Source organism: Oncorhynchus gorbuscha, linkage group LG04, assembly GCF_021184085.1.
Source record: "Oncorhynchus gorbuscha isolate QuinsamMale2020 ecotype Even-year linkage group LG04, OgorEven_v1.0, whole genome shotgun sequence".
Taxonomy (NCBI): domain Eukaryota; kingdom Metazoa; phylum Chordata; class Actinopteri; order Salmoniformes; family Salmonidae; genus Oncorhynchus; species Oncorhynchus gorbuscha.
The window spans coordinates 51,859,638-51,877,971 of NC_060176.1; the positions used below are offsets into that span (position 1 = coordinate 51,859,638).

The window sequence follows — 18,334 nt, forward strand, 5'->3', positions numbered from 1 at the left end:
GCAGCATACCACCCTGCATACCACTGCTGGCTTGCTTCTGAAGCTAAGCAGGGTTGGTCCTGGTCAGTTCCTGGATGGGAGACCAGATGCTGCTGGAAGTGGTGTTGGAGGGCCAGAAGGAGGCACTCTTTCCTCTGGTCTAAAAAAAAATATATATATATCCCTATTCCCCAGGCCAGTGATTGGGGACACTACCCTGTGTAGGGTGCCGTCTTTCTGATGGGACATTAAACAGGTGTCTTGACTTATCCCATGGCACTTATCGTAAGAGTAGGGGTGTTCTGGCTAAATTCCCAATCTGGCCCTCAAACTGTCATGGTCACCTAATAATTCCCAGTTTACAATTGGCTCATTCATCCCCTGTAACTATTCCCCAGGTCATTGCTGCAAATGAGAACGTGTTCTCAGTCAACTTACCTGCTAAAATAACAGATAAATAAAATAAAGCCTCACTATTGTTAGTTTACTGCTGCTCTTTAATTATTTATTTTTTTAAATGTATTTTTCTTAAAACTGCATTGTTGGTTAAGGGCTTATAAGCAAGCATTTTTTTTACCTTTATTTAACTAGGCAAGTCAGTTAAGAACAAATTCTTATTTTCAATGACGGCCTAGGAACAGTGGGTTAACTGCCTGTTCAGGGGTAGAACCTTGTCAGCTCGGGGATTTGAACTTGCAACCTTCCGGTTACTAGTCCAACACTCTAACAACTAGGCTACCCTGCCGCCCCATTTCACTGTAAGGTCTACCTGTTGTATTCGGCGCATGTGACAAATAAAATTGGATTTGGTTTCACCACACTGTCTGTGTAAATGAACCATTTCATGTGGTCAGTGACGTCTGTCACATTGGTCAGGTATTCTGCTACTGTGTATTTTCTGTTTAGGGCTAGATCGTATTCTCTGTTTAGGGCTAGATCGTATTCTCTGTTTAGGGCTAGATCGTATTCTCTGTTTAGGGCTAGATCGTATTCTCTGTTTAGGGCTAGATCGTATTCTCTGTTTAGGGCTAGATCGTATTCTCTGTTTAGGGCTAGATCGTATTCTCTGTTTAGGGCTAGATCGTATTCTCTGTTTAGGGCTAGATCGTATTCTCTGTTTTCTCTGTTTAGGGCTAGATCGTATTCTCTGTTTAGGGCTAGATCGTATTCTCTGTTTAGGGCTAGATCGTATTCTCTGTTTAGGGCTAGATCGTATTCTCTATTTAGGGCGAGATCGTATTCTCTGTTTAGGGCGAGATCGTATTCTCTATTTAGGGCTAGATCGTATTCTCTATTTAGGGCTAGATCGTATTCTCTATTTAGGGCTAGATCGTATTCTCTATTTAGGGCTAGATCGTATTCTCTATTTAGGGCTAGATCGTATTCTCTGTTTAGGGCTAGATCGTATTCTCTGTTTAGGGCTAGATCGTATTCTCTGTTTAGGGCTAAATCATATTCTCTGTTTAGGGCTAGATCGTATTCTCTGTTTAGGGCTAGATCGTATTCTCTGTTTAGGGCTAGATCGTATTCTCTGTTTAGGGCTAGATCGTATTCTCTGTTTAGGGCTAGATCGTATTCTCTGTTTAGGGCTAGATCGTATTCTCTGTTTAGGGCTAGATTGTATTCTCTGTTTAGGGCTAGATCGTATTCTCTATTTAGGGCGAGATCGTATTCTCTGTTTAGGGCGAGATCGTATTCTCTATTTAGGGCTAGATCGTATTCTCTATTTAGGGCTAGATCGTATTCTCTATTTAGGGCTAGATCGTATTCTCTATTTAGGGCTAGATCGTATTCTCTATTTAGGGCTAGATCGTATTCTCTATTTCGGGCTAGATCGTATTCCGGTTTGCTCTTTGTTTTGTTTATTCTTTCCAGTGTGTTAAACAGTTTTCCTTTTGTTTTCTCATAGTTTGGTTGGGTCAAATTGTGTTGCTGTCCTGAGGCTCTGTGAGTTCTGTTTGTGAACAGAGCCCAGGAACCAGCTGGCTAGGTTCCTCTCTCTGTAAGTGAGGGCTTTGTGGTGGAATGTGTGGGCATCACTTCCCTTTAGGTGGCTGCAGAATTGGTTTTCTGGATTTTGATAATTAGCGAGTATAGTCCCAATTCTATACCTGGTTGAAGTATTTTTAGACAGATCCTAATTGGGATGTAGAGTTTTCTGTTAGTTTTGATGGCATTGAAAGCCCTTCTAGCTTTGTCTCTTAGACCGTTTACAGCCTTGTGGAAGTTACCTGTGGTTTTGACTTTTAGGCAGAGGTACAGTTGAAGTTGGAAGTTTACATACACTTAGGTTGGAGTCATTAAAACTAGTTTTTCAACCACTCTACCCATTTCTTGTTAACAAACTATAGTTTTGGCAAGTCGGTTAGGACATCTACTTTGTGCATGACAAGTCATTTTTCCAACAATTGTTTACAGACAGATTATTTCACTGTATCACAAATCCAGAAAGTCAGGAGATTACATACACTAAGTTTACTGTGCCTATAAACAGCTTGGAAAATCCCAGAAAATTAAGTAATGGCTTTAGAAGCTTCTGATAGGCTAATTGACATCATTTGATTCAATTGGACGTGTACCTGTGGATGTAGGCCTACCTTCAAACTCAGTGCCTCTGTGCTTGACATCATGGGAACATCAAAAGAAATCAGCCAAGACCTAAAAATAAATAATTGTAGACCTCCACAAGTCTGGTTCATCCTTGGGAGCAATTTCCAAACGCCTGAAGGTACCACGTTCATCTGTACAAACAATAGTACTCAAGTATAAACACCATGGGACCATGCAGCCATCATACCGCTCTAGGAGACACGTTCTGTCTCCTAGAGATGAACGTAGTTTGGTGTGAAAAGTGCCAATTAATCACAGAACAACAGCAAAGGACCTTGTGAAGATGCTGGAGGAAACAGGTACAAAATTATCTATATCCACAGTAAAACGAGTCCTATATTGACATAACCTGAAAGGCCACTCAGCAAGGAAGAAGCCACTGCTCCAAAACCACCATAAAAAAAGCCAGACTACTGTTTGCAACTGCACACAGGGACAAAGATTGTACTTTTTGGATAAATGTCCTCTGGTCTGATGAAACAAAAATAGAACTGTTTAGCCATAATGACCATTGTTATGTTTGGAGGAAAAGGGAGAGGCTTGCAAGCCAAAGAACACCATCCCAACCGTGAATCAGCATCATGTTGGTGGCAGCATCATGTTGTGGGGTTGCTTTGCTGCAGGAGGGACTGATGCACTTCACAAAATAGATGGCATCATGAGGCAAGAAAATTATGTGGATATATTGAAGCAACATCTCAAGACATCAGTCAGGAAGTTAAAGCTTGGTCACAAATGGGTCTTCCAAATGGACAATGACCCCAAGCAAACTTCCAAAGTTGTGGCAAAATGGTTTAAGGACAACAATCCTATAGAAAATTTGTGGGCAAAACTAAAAAAGTGTGTGAGAGCAAGGAGGCCTACAAACCTGACTCAGTTACACCAGCTCTGTCAGGAGGAATAGGCCAAAATTCACCCAACTTATTGTGGGAAGCTTGTGGAAGGCTACTCAAAATGTTTAACCCAAGTTAATCAATTTAAAGGCAATGCTAGTAAATACTAATTGAGTGTATGTAAACTTCTGACCCACTGGGAATGTGATAAAATAAATAAAAGCTGGAATAAATCATTCTCTCTACTATTATTCTGACATTTCCAAAGTGGTGACCAAATTTACCTAAAACAGGGAATTTTTACTTGGATTAAATGTCAGGAATTGTGAAAAACTGAATTTAAATTTGACTAAGGTGTATGTAAACTTCCTACTTCAACTGTAGGTATAAATATTTGTGTAATCTATGGCAACGGTATCTAGAAAGAATATGCATTTATTGTCCTGGCATGGGGAACTTTCTTGGAACACCATTATTTTTGTCTTAATGTGATTTACCGTCCGGGCCTAAGTCTGACAGAATCTGTGCAGAAGATCTAGGTGGTGCTGTAGGCCCTCCTTGGTTGGGGACAGAAGCACAATATCATTTGCAAACAGTAAACATTTTACTTCAGAGTCTAGTATGGTGAGGCAGAGTGATGCCGACTGTTCTTATTCCCTCGCCAATGAACTGATATATATATGTTGAAAAGGGTGGGACTCAAGCTGCATCCCTGTCTCGTCCCACGGCTCTTTATTGCCAATTTTAACTGCACACTTGTTTGTGTATATTGATTTTATAATAGTTTTTTGTTTTGTAAATTAGGGTTTGCAGGGTGTACATGTGCTCTGCCGTGTGATATTTTGGTAAGAAACCATTTTGACATTTTCTCAGGTCATTGTTTTCACTGAGGAAAAGTTAGAGTCTGCTTTTGATGATACTGCAGAGGATTTTCCTGAGGTTACTGTTGACGCAGGTTCCAGTGTAAGTGTAGAGGTCAAATTTGTCTCCATTTACAGTGCCTTGCGAAAGTATTCGGCCCCCTTGAACTTTGCGACCTTTTGCGACATTTGCGACATTTCAGGCTTCAAACATATTTATTTTTTTGTGAAGAATCAACAACAAGTGGGACATAATCATGAAGTGGAACGACATTTATTGGATATTTCAAACTTTTTTAACAAATCAAAAATGGAAAAATTGGGCGTGCAAAATTATTCAACCCCTTTACTTTCAGTGCAGCAAACTCTGTCCAGAAGTTCAGTGAGGATCTCTGAATGATCCAATGTTGACCTAAATGACTAATGATGATAAATACAATCCACCTGTGTGTAATCAAGTCTCCGTATAAATGCACCTGCACTGTGATAGTCTCAGAGGTCCGTTAAAAGTGCAGAGAGCATCATGAAGAACAAGGAACACACCAGGCAGGTCCGAGATACTGTTGTGAAGAAGTTTAAAGCCGGATTTGGATACAAAAAGATTTCCCAAGCTTTAAACATCCCAAGGAGCACTGTGCAAGCGATAATATTGAAATGGAAGGAGTATCAGACCACTGCAAATCTACCAAGACCTGGCCGTCCCTCAAAACTTTCAGCTCATACAAGGAGAAGACTGATCAGAGATGCAGCCAAGAGGCCCATGATCACTCTGGATGAACTGCAGAGATCTACAGCTGAGGTGGGAGACTCTGTCCATAGGACAACAATCAGTCGTATATTGCACAAATATGGCCTTTATGGAAGAGTGGCAAGAAGAAAGCCATTTCTTAAAGATATCCATAAAAAGTGTTGTTTAAAGTTTGCCACAAGCCACCTGGGAGACACACCAAACATGTGGAAGAAGGTGCTCTGGCCAGATGAAACCAAAATTGAACTTTTTTGCAACAATGCAAAATGTTATGTTTGTAGGTTAACCTACTGTAGGAATCCACTCAAAGCCTACCATTGACTCTGTACAGACCCAGTGTGCGACAGAGCTGCAAAAGTTGTGACCCATTTTTCCTGGTTGTTTTGTTGTAGCTGTGTCTAGGGGGGAATATTTGGGAGGGAATGCTGTCCCCTCCAGGTATGTGCTTGTTCCCCTGTGTGCTGAAGGTGTCAGGTTCTTGTCAAGTTCTGGTGTTTAGGTCACCAAAGACAAGTATACTGTATGTCAATGGACTTGGAAATGGTTGAGATCTCTCTCTTACACACACACAAACACAATGTAATATCATCCAAAACATTAAATGTACAGACGCTGACTCATCTATATGAGGCCTGCCAGTAGAGCTCTGTCTTCCCAAGGTCACTCTCTTCACCCTCCCTCCATCATCTCTCTCCTCCCTCCATGTCCATCAAATCTCTTCATCGCCCTCCTCCTCCCCTCTTCTTTTTCTCTTCCTCTTACTTCATCCCATTTCACTTCACTTGCCTTCAAACTGATTGACATTCCTGAGAATGCAGGCCAACCCTCTACCCCTCCATTCTGGCTCATTGCTCTCTGCTCCATCCGCAGTCAACTCATACAGTGCTTTTGGAAAGTATTCAGACCCCTTGACTTTTTCCACATTTTGTTAGGTTACAGCCTTACTGTAAAATGTATTAAATAGTCCCCCCCCCCTCAATCTACACACAATACCCTATAATGACAAAGAAAAAAATGTTTTTTAGAATATTTGCTAATTTACACAAGTATTCAGAACCTTTACTCAGTACTTTGTGGAAGCATCTTTGCCAGCGATTACAGCCTCAGTGGTTAGAGCATTGGGCCAGTAACCGAAAGGTTGGCGGTTCGAATCCCTGAGCTGACAAGGTAAAAATCAGTCGTTCTGCCGCTGAACAAGGCAGTTAACCCACTGTTCCCCAGTAAGCTGTCATTGTAAATAAGAATTTGTTCTTAACTGACTTGCCTAGTTTAAAAAAATATTTGGCACACCTGTATTTCGGGAGTTTCTCCCATTCTTTTCTGCAGATCCTCTCAAGCTCTGTCAGGTTGGATGGGGAGCATTGCTGCACAGCTATTTTCAGGTCTCTCAGGAGATGTTTGATCAGGTTCAAGTCTGGGCTCTGGCTGGGCCACTCAATGATATTCAGAGATTTGTCCCAAAGCCACTCCTGCGTTGTCTTGGTTGTGTGTTTAGGGTTGTTGTCCTGTTGGAAGGTGAACCTTTGCCTCGGTCTGAGGTCCTGAGCACTCAGGAGCAGGTTTTCATCAAGGATCTCTCTGTACTTTGCTCTGTTCATCTTTGCCTCGATCCCGACTAGTCTCCCAGTCCCTGCCAGTGAAAAATATCCCTACAACATGATAGTGCCACCAGCATGCTTCCCCGTAGGGATGGTGCCAGGTTTCCTCCAGACGTGACGCTTCGCATTCAGGCCAAAGAGTTCCATTTTGGTTTCATCAGACCAGAGAATCTTGTTTCTCATGGTCTGAGAGTTTTTAGGTGCCTTTTGGCAAACTACAAGCAGGCGGTCAGGTGCCTTTTACTGAGGAGTGGCTTCCGTCTGGCCACTCTACCATAAAGGCCTGATTGGTCGTGTGCTGCAGAGATGGTTGTCCATCTGGAAGGCTCTCCCATTTCCACAGAGGAACTCTGGCGCTCTGTCAGAGGGACCATCGGATTCTTGGTCAACTCCCCGACCAAGGCCCTTCTCCCCCGACTCCTCAGTTTGGTTGGGCGGCCAGCTCTGGAAAGAGTCTTGGTTCCAAATTTCTTCCATTTAATGATGCAGGCCACTGTTCTTGGGGACATTCAATGCTACAGACATTTTTTGGTACCCTTCTCCAGATCTATGCCTCAACACAAACCTGTCTCGGCGCTCTACGGACAATTCTCAGGTGTGTGCCTTTCCAAATCTGGCCAATCAATTGAATTTACCACAGGTGGACACCAATCAAGTTGTAGAAACATCTCAAGGATGATCGATGGAAAGAGGATGTACTTGAGCTCAATTTCGAGTCTCATAGCAAAGGGTCTGAATACTTATGTAAATAAGGTATTTCTGTTTTTAATTTTTAATATATTACTAAAAACCGGCTTTTGTTTTGTCATTATGGCGTGTTGTGTGTAGATTGCTGAGGATTTTTTTTTTTAATAAGGCTGTAACATAACAAAATTAGGAAAAAGTCAAGGAGTCTGAATACTTTCCGAAGGCACTGTATATAGTGGATGTAGTGAGTAACTGGGACTAGAAGCATGTGGAGTGTTCATTTCTGGTCTAAATATGATACTCTGTGTGATAAATATGATTATAAATATGTGATTATAAATATGTGATGAGAAATATGTGGCAGATAGTCTAGCGGTTAAGAGCGTTGGGCCAAAGAGTTGCTGATTCGAATCACCGTGCCGACTAGGCTTCTGTGAGTCGCTCTGGATAAGAGCATCTGCTAAATGACAAAAATGTCCATGTGAGTGTTTATGTCACAGAGGAGAAGGCCATGACAACGTATGGGTCTCGGTCTGAGGGTGATCACCTGTAATATACAAACAGAGAAAATACAAGGGTTTGTGCAATGTTGACACGTGCAGAAACATTTCAGTCTTTGTATCCAAGATCATGACGGTATAAAGTTGTGTAAAATGGGGCTGCAGAACTTTACAATGACAGAGATATTTACGGTGTTCCTTTAAGATTTACAGCCATGGTGCTGTGTGTGTGTGTGTGTGTGTGTGTGTGTGTGTGTGTGTGTGTGTGTGTGTGTGTGTGTGTGTGTGTGTGTGTGTGTGTGTGTGTGTGTGTGTGTGTGTGTGTGTGTGTGTGTGTGGGAAGCCTGAAGGAGTCTGATCAATAGGTGCTGTAGTAGGGACAGAATTATCCTCACACCTACAAGGGCCGCACTAAAATAGCAAGTGCGTGCGTACTTAATTCTCCACTGTCTGATTTTTCAAAGAACCTGGGTTATTGACAGAGGTCATTCTGATCCATCCACTTATATACATTTCTGAGGATCATGATGAAGACGTGTCAAACCTCACACACTGTTATGAGGTGTAAAGTTGTCAGTGGGCCAGCTAGGTGTGTGAGCGAGAGGGAGAGCGAGAGAGGGGGGGGACAAAGAGAAGGCGCTGCTTTCTGCTGCTGTGCAGTCGGATTACCTCTGCAGTGTGAGTCTGCAGATCCACTCCAACCCACCTGGGGACACACCTGGCCCACTGACAGAACCACACACACTTTCACTGTCATGTATTCACAACACTGACAAATATAATGAAGAGCTGCACATAAAACTATTCCAACCCCAATCATAGAATTTAAACCCAGCATGTATTAGCTATGTACTTTTCTTTTGGTGATCATGGTATTGTGGGCATCATTTGTTTCAAAAAGTTGAAGCCTATAGGCCTAGGTCTACTGTAACAAACATGGCACGTAAATCCCATTGTGGGCACTCAGAAATCAAGAGTAAATAATATCATACAATTGGACATTTGCGTGAAAATTCAAGAAGCCTATCATCCGCTGTATCATGGCGTTTTTGTGGTTAGTCTGTGTGATAAGGAAGGAGGGGTGATGACGATGGCGAAGATGATGTCTCTTTAAAGAGAGAGATTGTTCCTGCTGAGTTGTTTCTCCTCCCGCGGTATAAAAGCTCATCTCTCTTCACCCTGCCGCAGTCTGCATCCGGTTTAGAGATGAGCTACCCGCTGGACCACCTCTACGGCCACGGATCCTACCGCAGGACACCACAGGGCCTCTCTGCCCGGCCCGCCGCTTCCCTCTCCTCCTCCGGCTACCACTCCCAGCCCTGGACGACCTCCCAGCGCCACCGCCCGGCCTACAGCCAGGTAGCCTCTGCAGACAGCTTGGAAATCTTTAATGGCGACATGACTCGGAGGAACGAGAAGGAGATTCTGCAGACACTCAACGACCGGTTCGCCGGTTACATCGACAAGGTGCGGAACCTCGAGCTGATTAATTCGAATCTGGAGCAGGAAGCGGCTGCACTGCGACAGAGCCAGACCGGGCGCGCTACGGTTGGAGAGCACTATCAGCGTGAGTTGGGGGACCTGAGGGTTATGGTCCAGCAGTTGACCGGGGAGAAGGCACGCACACTCTTGGAGCATGACCACCTTGAAGAGGACATCCAGCATGTGCGGACCAGGCTCGAGGACGAGGCACGCAGCCGGGAGGAGCTGGAGGCCGCAGCACGCGTCATGAACAAGTATGTGGATGAGTCTGGGCTTGCACGTCTGGAGCTGGACAAGAAGCTGTTCGCGCTGCAGGAAGAAGCCGCGTTCCTGAAGAAGAACCACGAGGATGAGGTGGCCGAGATGCTCGCACAGATCCAGGGTACACAGGTGAGGTTCGAGGCTCGAGACACGATCAAGGCGGACGTGACGAGCGCGCTGCGGGAGATCCGCGCTCAGCTGGATGGCCACGCGACCAAGAGCGCAATGCAGGCAGAGGGATGGTTCAAAGGTGAGAGGTGCAACTTTATATCAATCTACCTTAATACCCACCTGTCTTTTGGTCGTGAGAAAGCCAGTTTTATAGTCTTATAGGACTATAATGTGTGGCCGTGCGGTGACGCATCATTGTTCGCTGTCCATGGTGCTGAATTTGGGAGCGCTTTGGTTTTACAATCAAATAGGCTAGTGGTACATAGTGGTGCATCTAGGCTATTATCAATCCCATTTGGGACATTGATGCCTCGTAAGATCACAATTGGAAGCGAACTGCTTTAAACTCTCTAGGCTATATATTCAGCTAAACCTGCGTAAGCATCCTCCTATGAGTGCATACCAATTACTGTAATGACACCTTGAGTGACAAGGGTACTTTCGAATCAAACGCCATAGTTATGAAATGATAGGCTATAATTGCATTTGGAAAAAGTATTGGATGTGAATAATGTGATGAAATAGCCCACTGGTTCATTTTATGGAGAGGACTAAGTGTTCTGTCTGGTGTAAACTCATGTCGTCTACTATCTGTCCACCTGCAGTCCTGTTTGGAAAATCTTATTACTGTTCATCATGCATTCCTGCCGCAGGCAACTATGAGTCAGCAATATTAGGTCCCTAAAAACACAGATGGCTCATTCAAGACTCCTTGGAAGATTCTTTTGACAAGATTTTCATCGAAATGTTGTTCAGTGTCATGTATCTGAGTCAGACCTCTGACAGACAGGCACTGTCAAGGTCACTCCTTCCTGGAGAAGAGGATGTGTGTTCTCAATGACAGACCTTTACTAAAGCTCAATACAGAAAAGCATTCAGGCACCTGGCCAGTCCTAAGACAGGAGACTATTTTATAATTTTGGGTTATAGCCCCTGTCCCCATGACCTCTAACACCCTGCCTCTGACCCTATCCACCCCCCCCCCCACCTTCTGAAGTGCGTATGGAACGGTTGGCGGATGCAGCTCACTCTAATACGGATGCAATCCGTGGTGCCCAAGAGGAGATAGCCGAGTATAGACGGCAGCTGCAGAGCCGCACCATCGAACTGGAGACCCTCAAAGGAACCAAGGAGTCTTTGGAGAGACAACGCATGGATAGTGAGGACAGACACCATGGGGATATCCACTCCCTACAGGTACACTCCTCTGCCTGACTGACCATCTGTCTGGCTTTTCTCTTTCTCCTTCATTCTGACACACATTGCTCACCAACGTGTTTGTGTGTGTGTGTGTGTGTGTGTGTGTGTGTGTGTGTGTGTGTGTGTGTGTGTGTGTGTGTGTGTGTGTGTGTGTGTGTGTGTGTGTGTGTGTGTGTGTGTGTGTGTGTGTGTGTGTAGGAGACCATCCACCAGCTGGACGGTGAGCTGAAGAGTACTAAGTGGGAGATGGCCAGTCAGCTGAGAGAATATCAGGAGCTGCTGAATGTCAAGATGGCTCTGGATATAGAGATAGCTGCCTACAGGTGGGTCAGGGTTAAGGGGGAGAGGTTAAGGGTGTTCAGACTGGCTCTGAACAACCTTGCTCTTGGAATATATATATCTTTTTTAACAGGAGACTGTATTGACACACCCAACTCAGACTGTACTTCCCATGTTCTTCCCCTAAACAGGAAGTTGCTGGAAGGGGAGGAGACTCGGTTCCTATCTGGGCCAAGCCTGTTCTCCTACTCCTCCATTCACCTTAAGCTTAAGGGGGAGGAGCTCTCAGACACAGTCATACTGGAGGAACAGACGGATGAGACACAGGTCACTGAGGTGACAGAGGAAGGAGAGGAAGAGAAGGGCGAAGAGAATGAAGAGGAAGTAAAGGATGAGGAAGAGGATGAGACCAAAGCTGAGGTAGGAGAGGGGGAAGGATCTGAGGATAAGGGAGGAGAGGAGGAAGAGGGTGATAAGGAGGAAGGGGAAGGATCTGAGGATAAGGGAGGAGAGGAGGAAGAGGGTGATAAGGAGGAAGGGGAAGAATATGAGGATAAGGGAGGAGAGGAGGAAGAGTGTGATAAGGAGGAAGAGGAAGGATCTGAGGATAAGGGGGAAGAGGAGTCAGGTGAGGAGAAAGAGAAGTCTAAGTCACCTGAGGAGGCTGCTTCTCCATCTAAGTCTCCCACCAAAACCCCCCAGCCCAAATCTCCCGCCGTCAAATCCCCTGAATCCAAATCACCCCCAGCCAAATCTCCCCTCCCCAAATCACCCGCCAAGTCTCCTGCCCCCAAATCTCCAACGGAGAAATCTCCCCAGCTCAAATCCCTGGCTGTGAAATCACCATCTAAATCTCCCCCTAGCAAATCCCCAGAGTCCAAGTCCCCTCCTCCCAAGTCCCCCCTTCCCAAGTCTCCTGAACCAAAGTCCCCCATCCAGGAGAAGGCCAAGCCCCCTGCAGAAGACAAACCAGCCAAGGAGGAGAAGAAAGAGAAGGAACAACCCCAGCCTGTAAAAGAGGAGAATAAACAGGAGCCAGAACCCAAGGAGGAAGAGAAGAGTGGGAGCGAGCCTAAAGAGAAGGCTGAGGAGAAGACAGACAAACCAGATCCCAAGAAGGAGAGCAAGCCAGAGGAGACCCCAGCACCTGCCCCTCCTGCCGCCGCCTTGGCCAAGCCTGCAGAGGAGAAGCCCGCCCCCGCCAAGGAGAGCCCCACCGCTGCTAAGAAGGAAGATGAGAAACAGGCCCCATCCAAAACAGATGACAAACCTCAGGCAGAGTTGAAGCCTGCCCCCAAAGAATCACCAGAGAAAACAGAGAGCAAGAAAGAGAAGAAACCAGAGCCCAAAGAGGAGGTGAAGGAGGACAAGCAGGAGGCCTCTAAAGGGTCCGACAGTAAAGAGGTTAAGGATACGAAGGTGGAAGGTAAGGCAGAGAAGGACGAAAAGTCCTCCAGTACTGAGGTCAAAGAGAAAGCCATGAAGTGAATCACTAACGCGTTGTGTATGAGCCGAGAGAGAGAGAGAGAGAGAGACGCCAAAGAACTATCGGGGAGGGATGGGAGGGGGAAGGGAGGGAGGCTACTGAAGATCTGAGAAGCCTTTGTAAAGAGAGGCCAGAGCAGAGTAGGAGACAAACAATAAACAAGCAAAGCAATAGTGTTTCTCTAGTTCCTAATCCCTGGGTACTCAACCCTGATATGATGCTTCTTCTAATGTATGACTGTAAAGATTGCAGAATGCTCTAAACTCTGAATGTGTCTGACTTCCCAACAATAATAACAAGTGCATTAAAATAGCAACATCGCTCTGGCTGGGAGCACAGCACAGGGCCATGTACCTTCTGAAGCCTTCAAGGGCAGAGATGTCAACAAATGTCTATAAAAGATTGTGTCAGGTGAATATATTGTACTGTATGTGTATATTTAGGACGATATAAATTAGTATATTATATTGACTATAAAAAGCAAAGAGACTATGAACCCGCTCATTGTGCACCTTAAACAGCTCCCTGTCTGATGGTTATGCTGAGTCACTGTGCTGTGGTTAGTATGCTAGGTCAGGGAGGAGAACTCTGAAGTCAGGGATGACTGTGCCATGTATAAACTGCTGAGAATATGCAATACAAACTGATGTAACTAATAAAATCTTCAAACTGAACAATTTCTGTGTGTTATTATTATTATATCATTCTAATACTAATATATACTCTGGTGTGAAACATACTGATTTGCCTCAGTGATGGTTTCGACCTGACCTGGGCAAAGACATCAATTAAAGGTCTATTCCACATTGGTTCAATGTAATTTCATTGAAATGGTGTGGAAACATTGATTCAACCAATGCGTGTCCAGTGAGAAAAAAATGGCTTGTTAAAATAGATCATTTACTGGTATAGTACTGAGGTACTAGACAACAAATTATATCGCTTCCATCTAGTTCCTCTCATGTACAATTTGAAGTCGGAACTTAGGTTGGGGTCATTGAAACTCAACCACTCCACAAATGTATTGTTAAAACACTAGTTTGGCAAGTTGGTTAGGACATCTACTTTAGGCATGAGTCATTTTTCCAACAGATTATTTCACTTATCACAATTCCAGTGGGTCAGAAGTTTACATACACTAAGTTGACTGTGCCTTTAAACAGCTTGGAAAATTCCAGAGAATTATGTCATGGCTTTAGAACCTTCTGATAGGCTAATTTACATAATTTGAGTCAATTGGAGGTGTACCTATTTCAAGGCCAACCTTCAAACTCAGTGCCTCTGCTTGACATCATGGGAACATCAAAATAAATCAGACCAAGTCTGGTTCATCCTTGGGAGCAATGTCCAAACGCCTGAAGGTACCACGATCATCTGTACAAACAATGGTACGCAAGTATAAACACCATGGGACCACGCAGCCATCATACTGCTCAGGAAGGAGACTTGTTCTGTCTCCTAGAGATTAACATACTTTGGTGCGAAAAGTGCAAATCAATCCCAGAACAACAGCAAAGGACATTGTGAAGTATCTGGAGGAAACAGGTACAAAAGTATCTTTATCCACAGTAAAACAAGTCCTATATCGACGTAACCTGAAAGGCCGGTTTGCAACTGCACATGGAGACAAAGATCGTGCTTTTTGGAGAAATGTCCCCTCGTCTGATGAAAACAAAAAGAGAACTGTTTGGCCATACTGACCATCGTTATGTTTGGAGGAAAAAGGGGGAGGCTTGCAAGCTGAAGAACACCATCCCACCGTGAAGCACGGGAGTGGCAGAATCATGTTGTGGGGGTGCTTTGCTGCAGGAGGGACTGGTGCACTTCACAAAATAGATGGCATCATGAGGCAAGAAAATTATGTGGATATATTGAAGCAACATCTCAAGACATCAGTCAGGAAGTTCAAGCTTGGTCGCAAATGGATCTTCCAAATGGACAATAACCCCAAGCATACTTCTAAAGTTGTGGCAAAATGGCTTAAGGACAACCAAATCATGGTATTGGAGTGGCCATCACAAAGCCATGTCCTCAACCCTATAGAAAATGAGCGGGCTGAAAAAGTGTGTGCGAGCAAGGAGGCCTACAAACCTGACTCAGTTACACCAACTCTGTCAGGAGAAATGGGCTAAAATTCACCCAACTTATTGTGGGAAGCTTGTGGAAGGCTACCCAAAACATTTAACCCAAGGCTACCAAATACTAATTGAGTGTATGTAAACTTCTGACCCACTGGGAATGTGATGAAAGAAATAAAAGCTTAAATAAATTATTCTCTTCCATTATTCTGACATTTCACATTCTTAAAATAAAGTGGTGATCCTAACTGACCTACGACAGGGAATTTGTATGAGGATTAAATGTCAGGAATTGTGAAAGCTGAGTTTATATGTATTTGGCTAAGGTGTATGTAAACCTCCGACTTCAACTGCACATGCCAGTATACACACTATGAAGAAAGGAACAGTTCTGAACGGAACACCAACTGAGGTGGTATGAAAAGAAGGAAGATGAGGATCTCACTATGTGGGTGTGTGTGTGTGTGTGCTGTACTGCATTGCGGCTGAGGAGTGCACCTCCCCTCCCTGCTCTGACGTCACATAGCCTGGGCTCATATATAAATCAGGTGTTCTGGAGAACAGCGCTACCTGAACAGAGCGGCTCCCCCTCTGCTTTCTACACCACAACATCCTGGAGTTAGAGAATACAGCTGCCCTCTGCACATCTCTCACGATTATCCTTAGGTTAGGTCGCTCATCCTCATCGCACCCTCATTTTAACTCTCTTCTATACCTGCTCCACAAATCTAGCCTGCTGAAACGGTAAGCATGGATCAAAACAGTCCAAAAGCATAATTATCATAAATAATATGATAACGTACACCATCTAGATCGATCGATTCTGGAGTGACCTGCCAAGCCAGAGGAGATGCACCAGTTAATCTGAGGGTCCATCCATGCATGTGCTGCTAACGACAGAGCAGTGAGACCACATTATGAGACGTGTTATAAACAGACATCACAACCTTTATTTCACAACAAAGGCTTCCATTAGACTTTAATGTCAGTTTTAGAGTCCTGTCTATGATGTCCTTGATGTGACAGTTGTCCACAATCATTGTGGAAACTACAGTGGAGTCAGTAGTTGTGATATTCTGCGGAGTTACAATGGAAACAATGTTTTCCATAGGGACTGGAGCGCATGTACAGTGCCTTCAGAAATTATTCACACCTCTTGACTCTTTCCACATGTTGTGCTACGGCCTTAATTTAAAATGGTAATCCATTATGATTTGTCGGCAGGGTAGCCTAGTGGTTAGAGCGTTGGACTAGTAACCGGAAGGTTGCAAGTTCAAATCCCCGAGCTGACAAGGTACAAATCTGTCGTTCTGCCCCTGAACAGGCAGTTAACCCACTGTTCATAGGCAGTCATTGAAAATAAGAATTTGTTCTTAACTGACTTGCCCAGTTAAATAAAGATAAATATTTAAAAAAATCACTGGCCTATACACAATACCCCATAATGAATTATGTTTAAATATATATTTTTTTACACATTTCATAAAAAATGAAAACACTGACATGTCTTGAGTCAATGAGTATTCAAGGCCTTTGTTATGGCATGCCTAAATAAGTTCAGGAGTAAAGATGTGCTTAACAAGTAACAATAAATTGCATGGACGCACTGTGTGCAATAATAGTGTTTAATATTATTTTGAATGACTACTTCATCTCTGCACCCCACACATAAATTATCAATAAAAAAGGTCCCTCAGTCAAGCAGTGAATTTCAAACAGATTCAACCACAAAGACCAGGGAGGTTTTCCAAAGCCTCACGAAGAAGGGCACCGATTGGTAGATGGGTAAAAATATAAAAGCAGACTTTGAATATCCCTTTGAGCATGATGAGGTTATTAATTACACTTTGGATGGTGTATCAATACACACAGTCACAAAAAAGATACAGGTGTCCTTAACTCAGTTGCCGTAGAGGAAGGAAACCAGCCAGAGATTTCACCATGAGGCCAATAGTGACTTTAAAAACAGTTTAAATGGTTGTGATAGAAAACTGAGGACGGATCAACAATATTGTAGTTACTCCACAATACTAACGGAATTAACAGAATAAAAAGGAAGCCTGTACAGAATAAAAATATTCCCAAAACATGCATCCTGTTTGCAATTAGGCACTAAAGTATTACTGCAAAAAAATGTGGCAAAGCAATTAACTTTTTGTCCTGAATAAAATGTTATGTTTGGGGCAAATACATTACTGAGTACCACTCTCCATATTTTCAAACAGTGGTGGCTGCATCATGTTGTGGGTATGCTTGTAATCGTTTCAGGATATTTAAGGAATGGAGCTAAGCACAGGCAAACCCCTAGTGGAAAACTTGGTTGTCTGCTTTCCACCAGACACTGGGAGATGAATTCACCTTTCAGTAGGACAATAACCTCAACAGAAGGCGTTTCTTACCAAGAAGAAAGGGAATATTCCTGAGTGTCCGAGTTACAGTTTTGACTTAACTCTCCTTGAAAATCTATGGCAAGAGCTGAAAATGGTTGTCGAGCAATGTTCAACAACCAATTTGACAGAGCTTGAAGAATTTTGAAAAGAATATAATGGGCAAATGATGCACATTCCAGGTGTGGAAAGCTCTTATCCAGAAGGACTCACAGCTGTAATTGCTGCCAAAGGTACTTCAATCAAGTATTGACTCAGGGGTGTGAATACTTCTGTAAATGTGTCATTTCTGGATTTCATTTTCAATTAAAAAAAACATGTTTTCACTGTGTCATGGTGGGGTATTGAGCATAGACAGGTGAGAAAAAATATATACTGTGCAGTACACCAGTCAAAAGTTGACACCTACTCACTCAAGGGTTTCTTTTTTTATTACTATTTTCTACATTGTAGAAAAGTGAAGACATTCAAAACTATGAAATAACATATGGAATAATTTAGTAACCAAAATGGTACACAAATCAAAATATATTTTTGATTTTATATTGTTTTGTTTTTATAATATTTTTGGTTACTACATAATTCCACGTGTTATTTCATAGTTTTGATGTCTTCACTATTATTCTACAATGTAGAAAATAGTAGAAATAAAGAAAAACCCTGGAATGAGTAGGTGTCAATTTGTGACTGGTACTTGTATATTTAATCCATCTCGAATTAAGGCTGTAACATAAAATGTGGAATATTTCAAGAGGTATGAATACTTTCTGAAGGAAGTTCTGTTGACATCGAGATGCTGTATCTCCCTGAATTATGACTATATCACCAGAAACGTTACGTTTCTCCTCGAATTCTTTCCTCATGATCATTAGGTTTCTCCTTGGGGTTGTAATGGCAAAATGTCACCTCTTTGTGGCTGATGGATGACTGTATTAACAGGAGAACCTGCAGCAAAAAACATCCTCAGAATGATCACCATGGCATAAGGAGCCCCCCAAAAACATCCTCAGAATGATCACCATTTCATAAGGAGCCCCCCAAAAACATCCTCAGAATGATCACCATTTCATAAGGAGCCCCCCAAAAACATCCCCAGAATGATCACCATTTCATAAGGAGCCCCCCAAAAACATCCTCAGAATGATCACCATTTCATAAGGAGCCCCCAAAAACAT

General features: G+C 43.4%; 1 protein-coding gene across 1 annotated transcript; it reads left to right on the top strand.

The window, feature by feature from the left end:
• The first annotated feature begins 8,976 nt into the window (after positions 1-8,976).
• LOC124033282 (neurofilament medium polypeptide-like) lies at positions 8,977-13,368 on the top strand. Its single transcript, XM_046345268.1, has 4 exons — positions 8,977-9,808; positions 10,727-10,926; positions 11,128-11,252; positions 11,400-13,368. Exons 1-4 carry the CDS (start codon positions 9,022-9,024, stop codon positions 12,694-12,696), a joined length of 2,409 nt encoding a protein of 802 aa, XP_046201224.1. The 5' UTR covers positions 8,977-9,021; the 3' UTR covers positions 12,697-13,368.
• Positions 13,369-18,334: the final 4,966 nt, after the last annotated feature.

Bases quoted from the DNA above. Each gene is read 5' to 3' on its own strand.
- LOC124033282 (XM_046345268.1), top strand. From the start codon at position 9,022: ATGAGCTACCCGCTGGACCACCTCTACGGCCACGGATCCTACCGCAGG. The intron at 10,927-11,127 runs GTACACTCCTCT...GTGTGTGTGTAG, and splicing joins GGGATATCCACTCCCTACAG to GAGACCATCCACCAGCTGGA. The intron at 11,253-11,399 runs GTGGGTCAGGGT...TCCCCTAAACAG, and splicing joins ATAGAGATAGCTGCCTACAG to GAAGTTGCTGGAAGGGGAGG.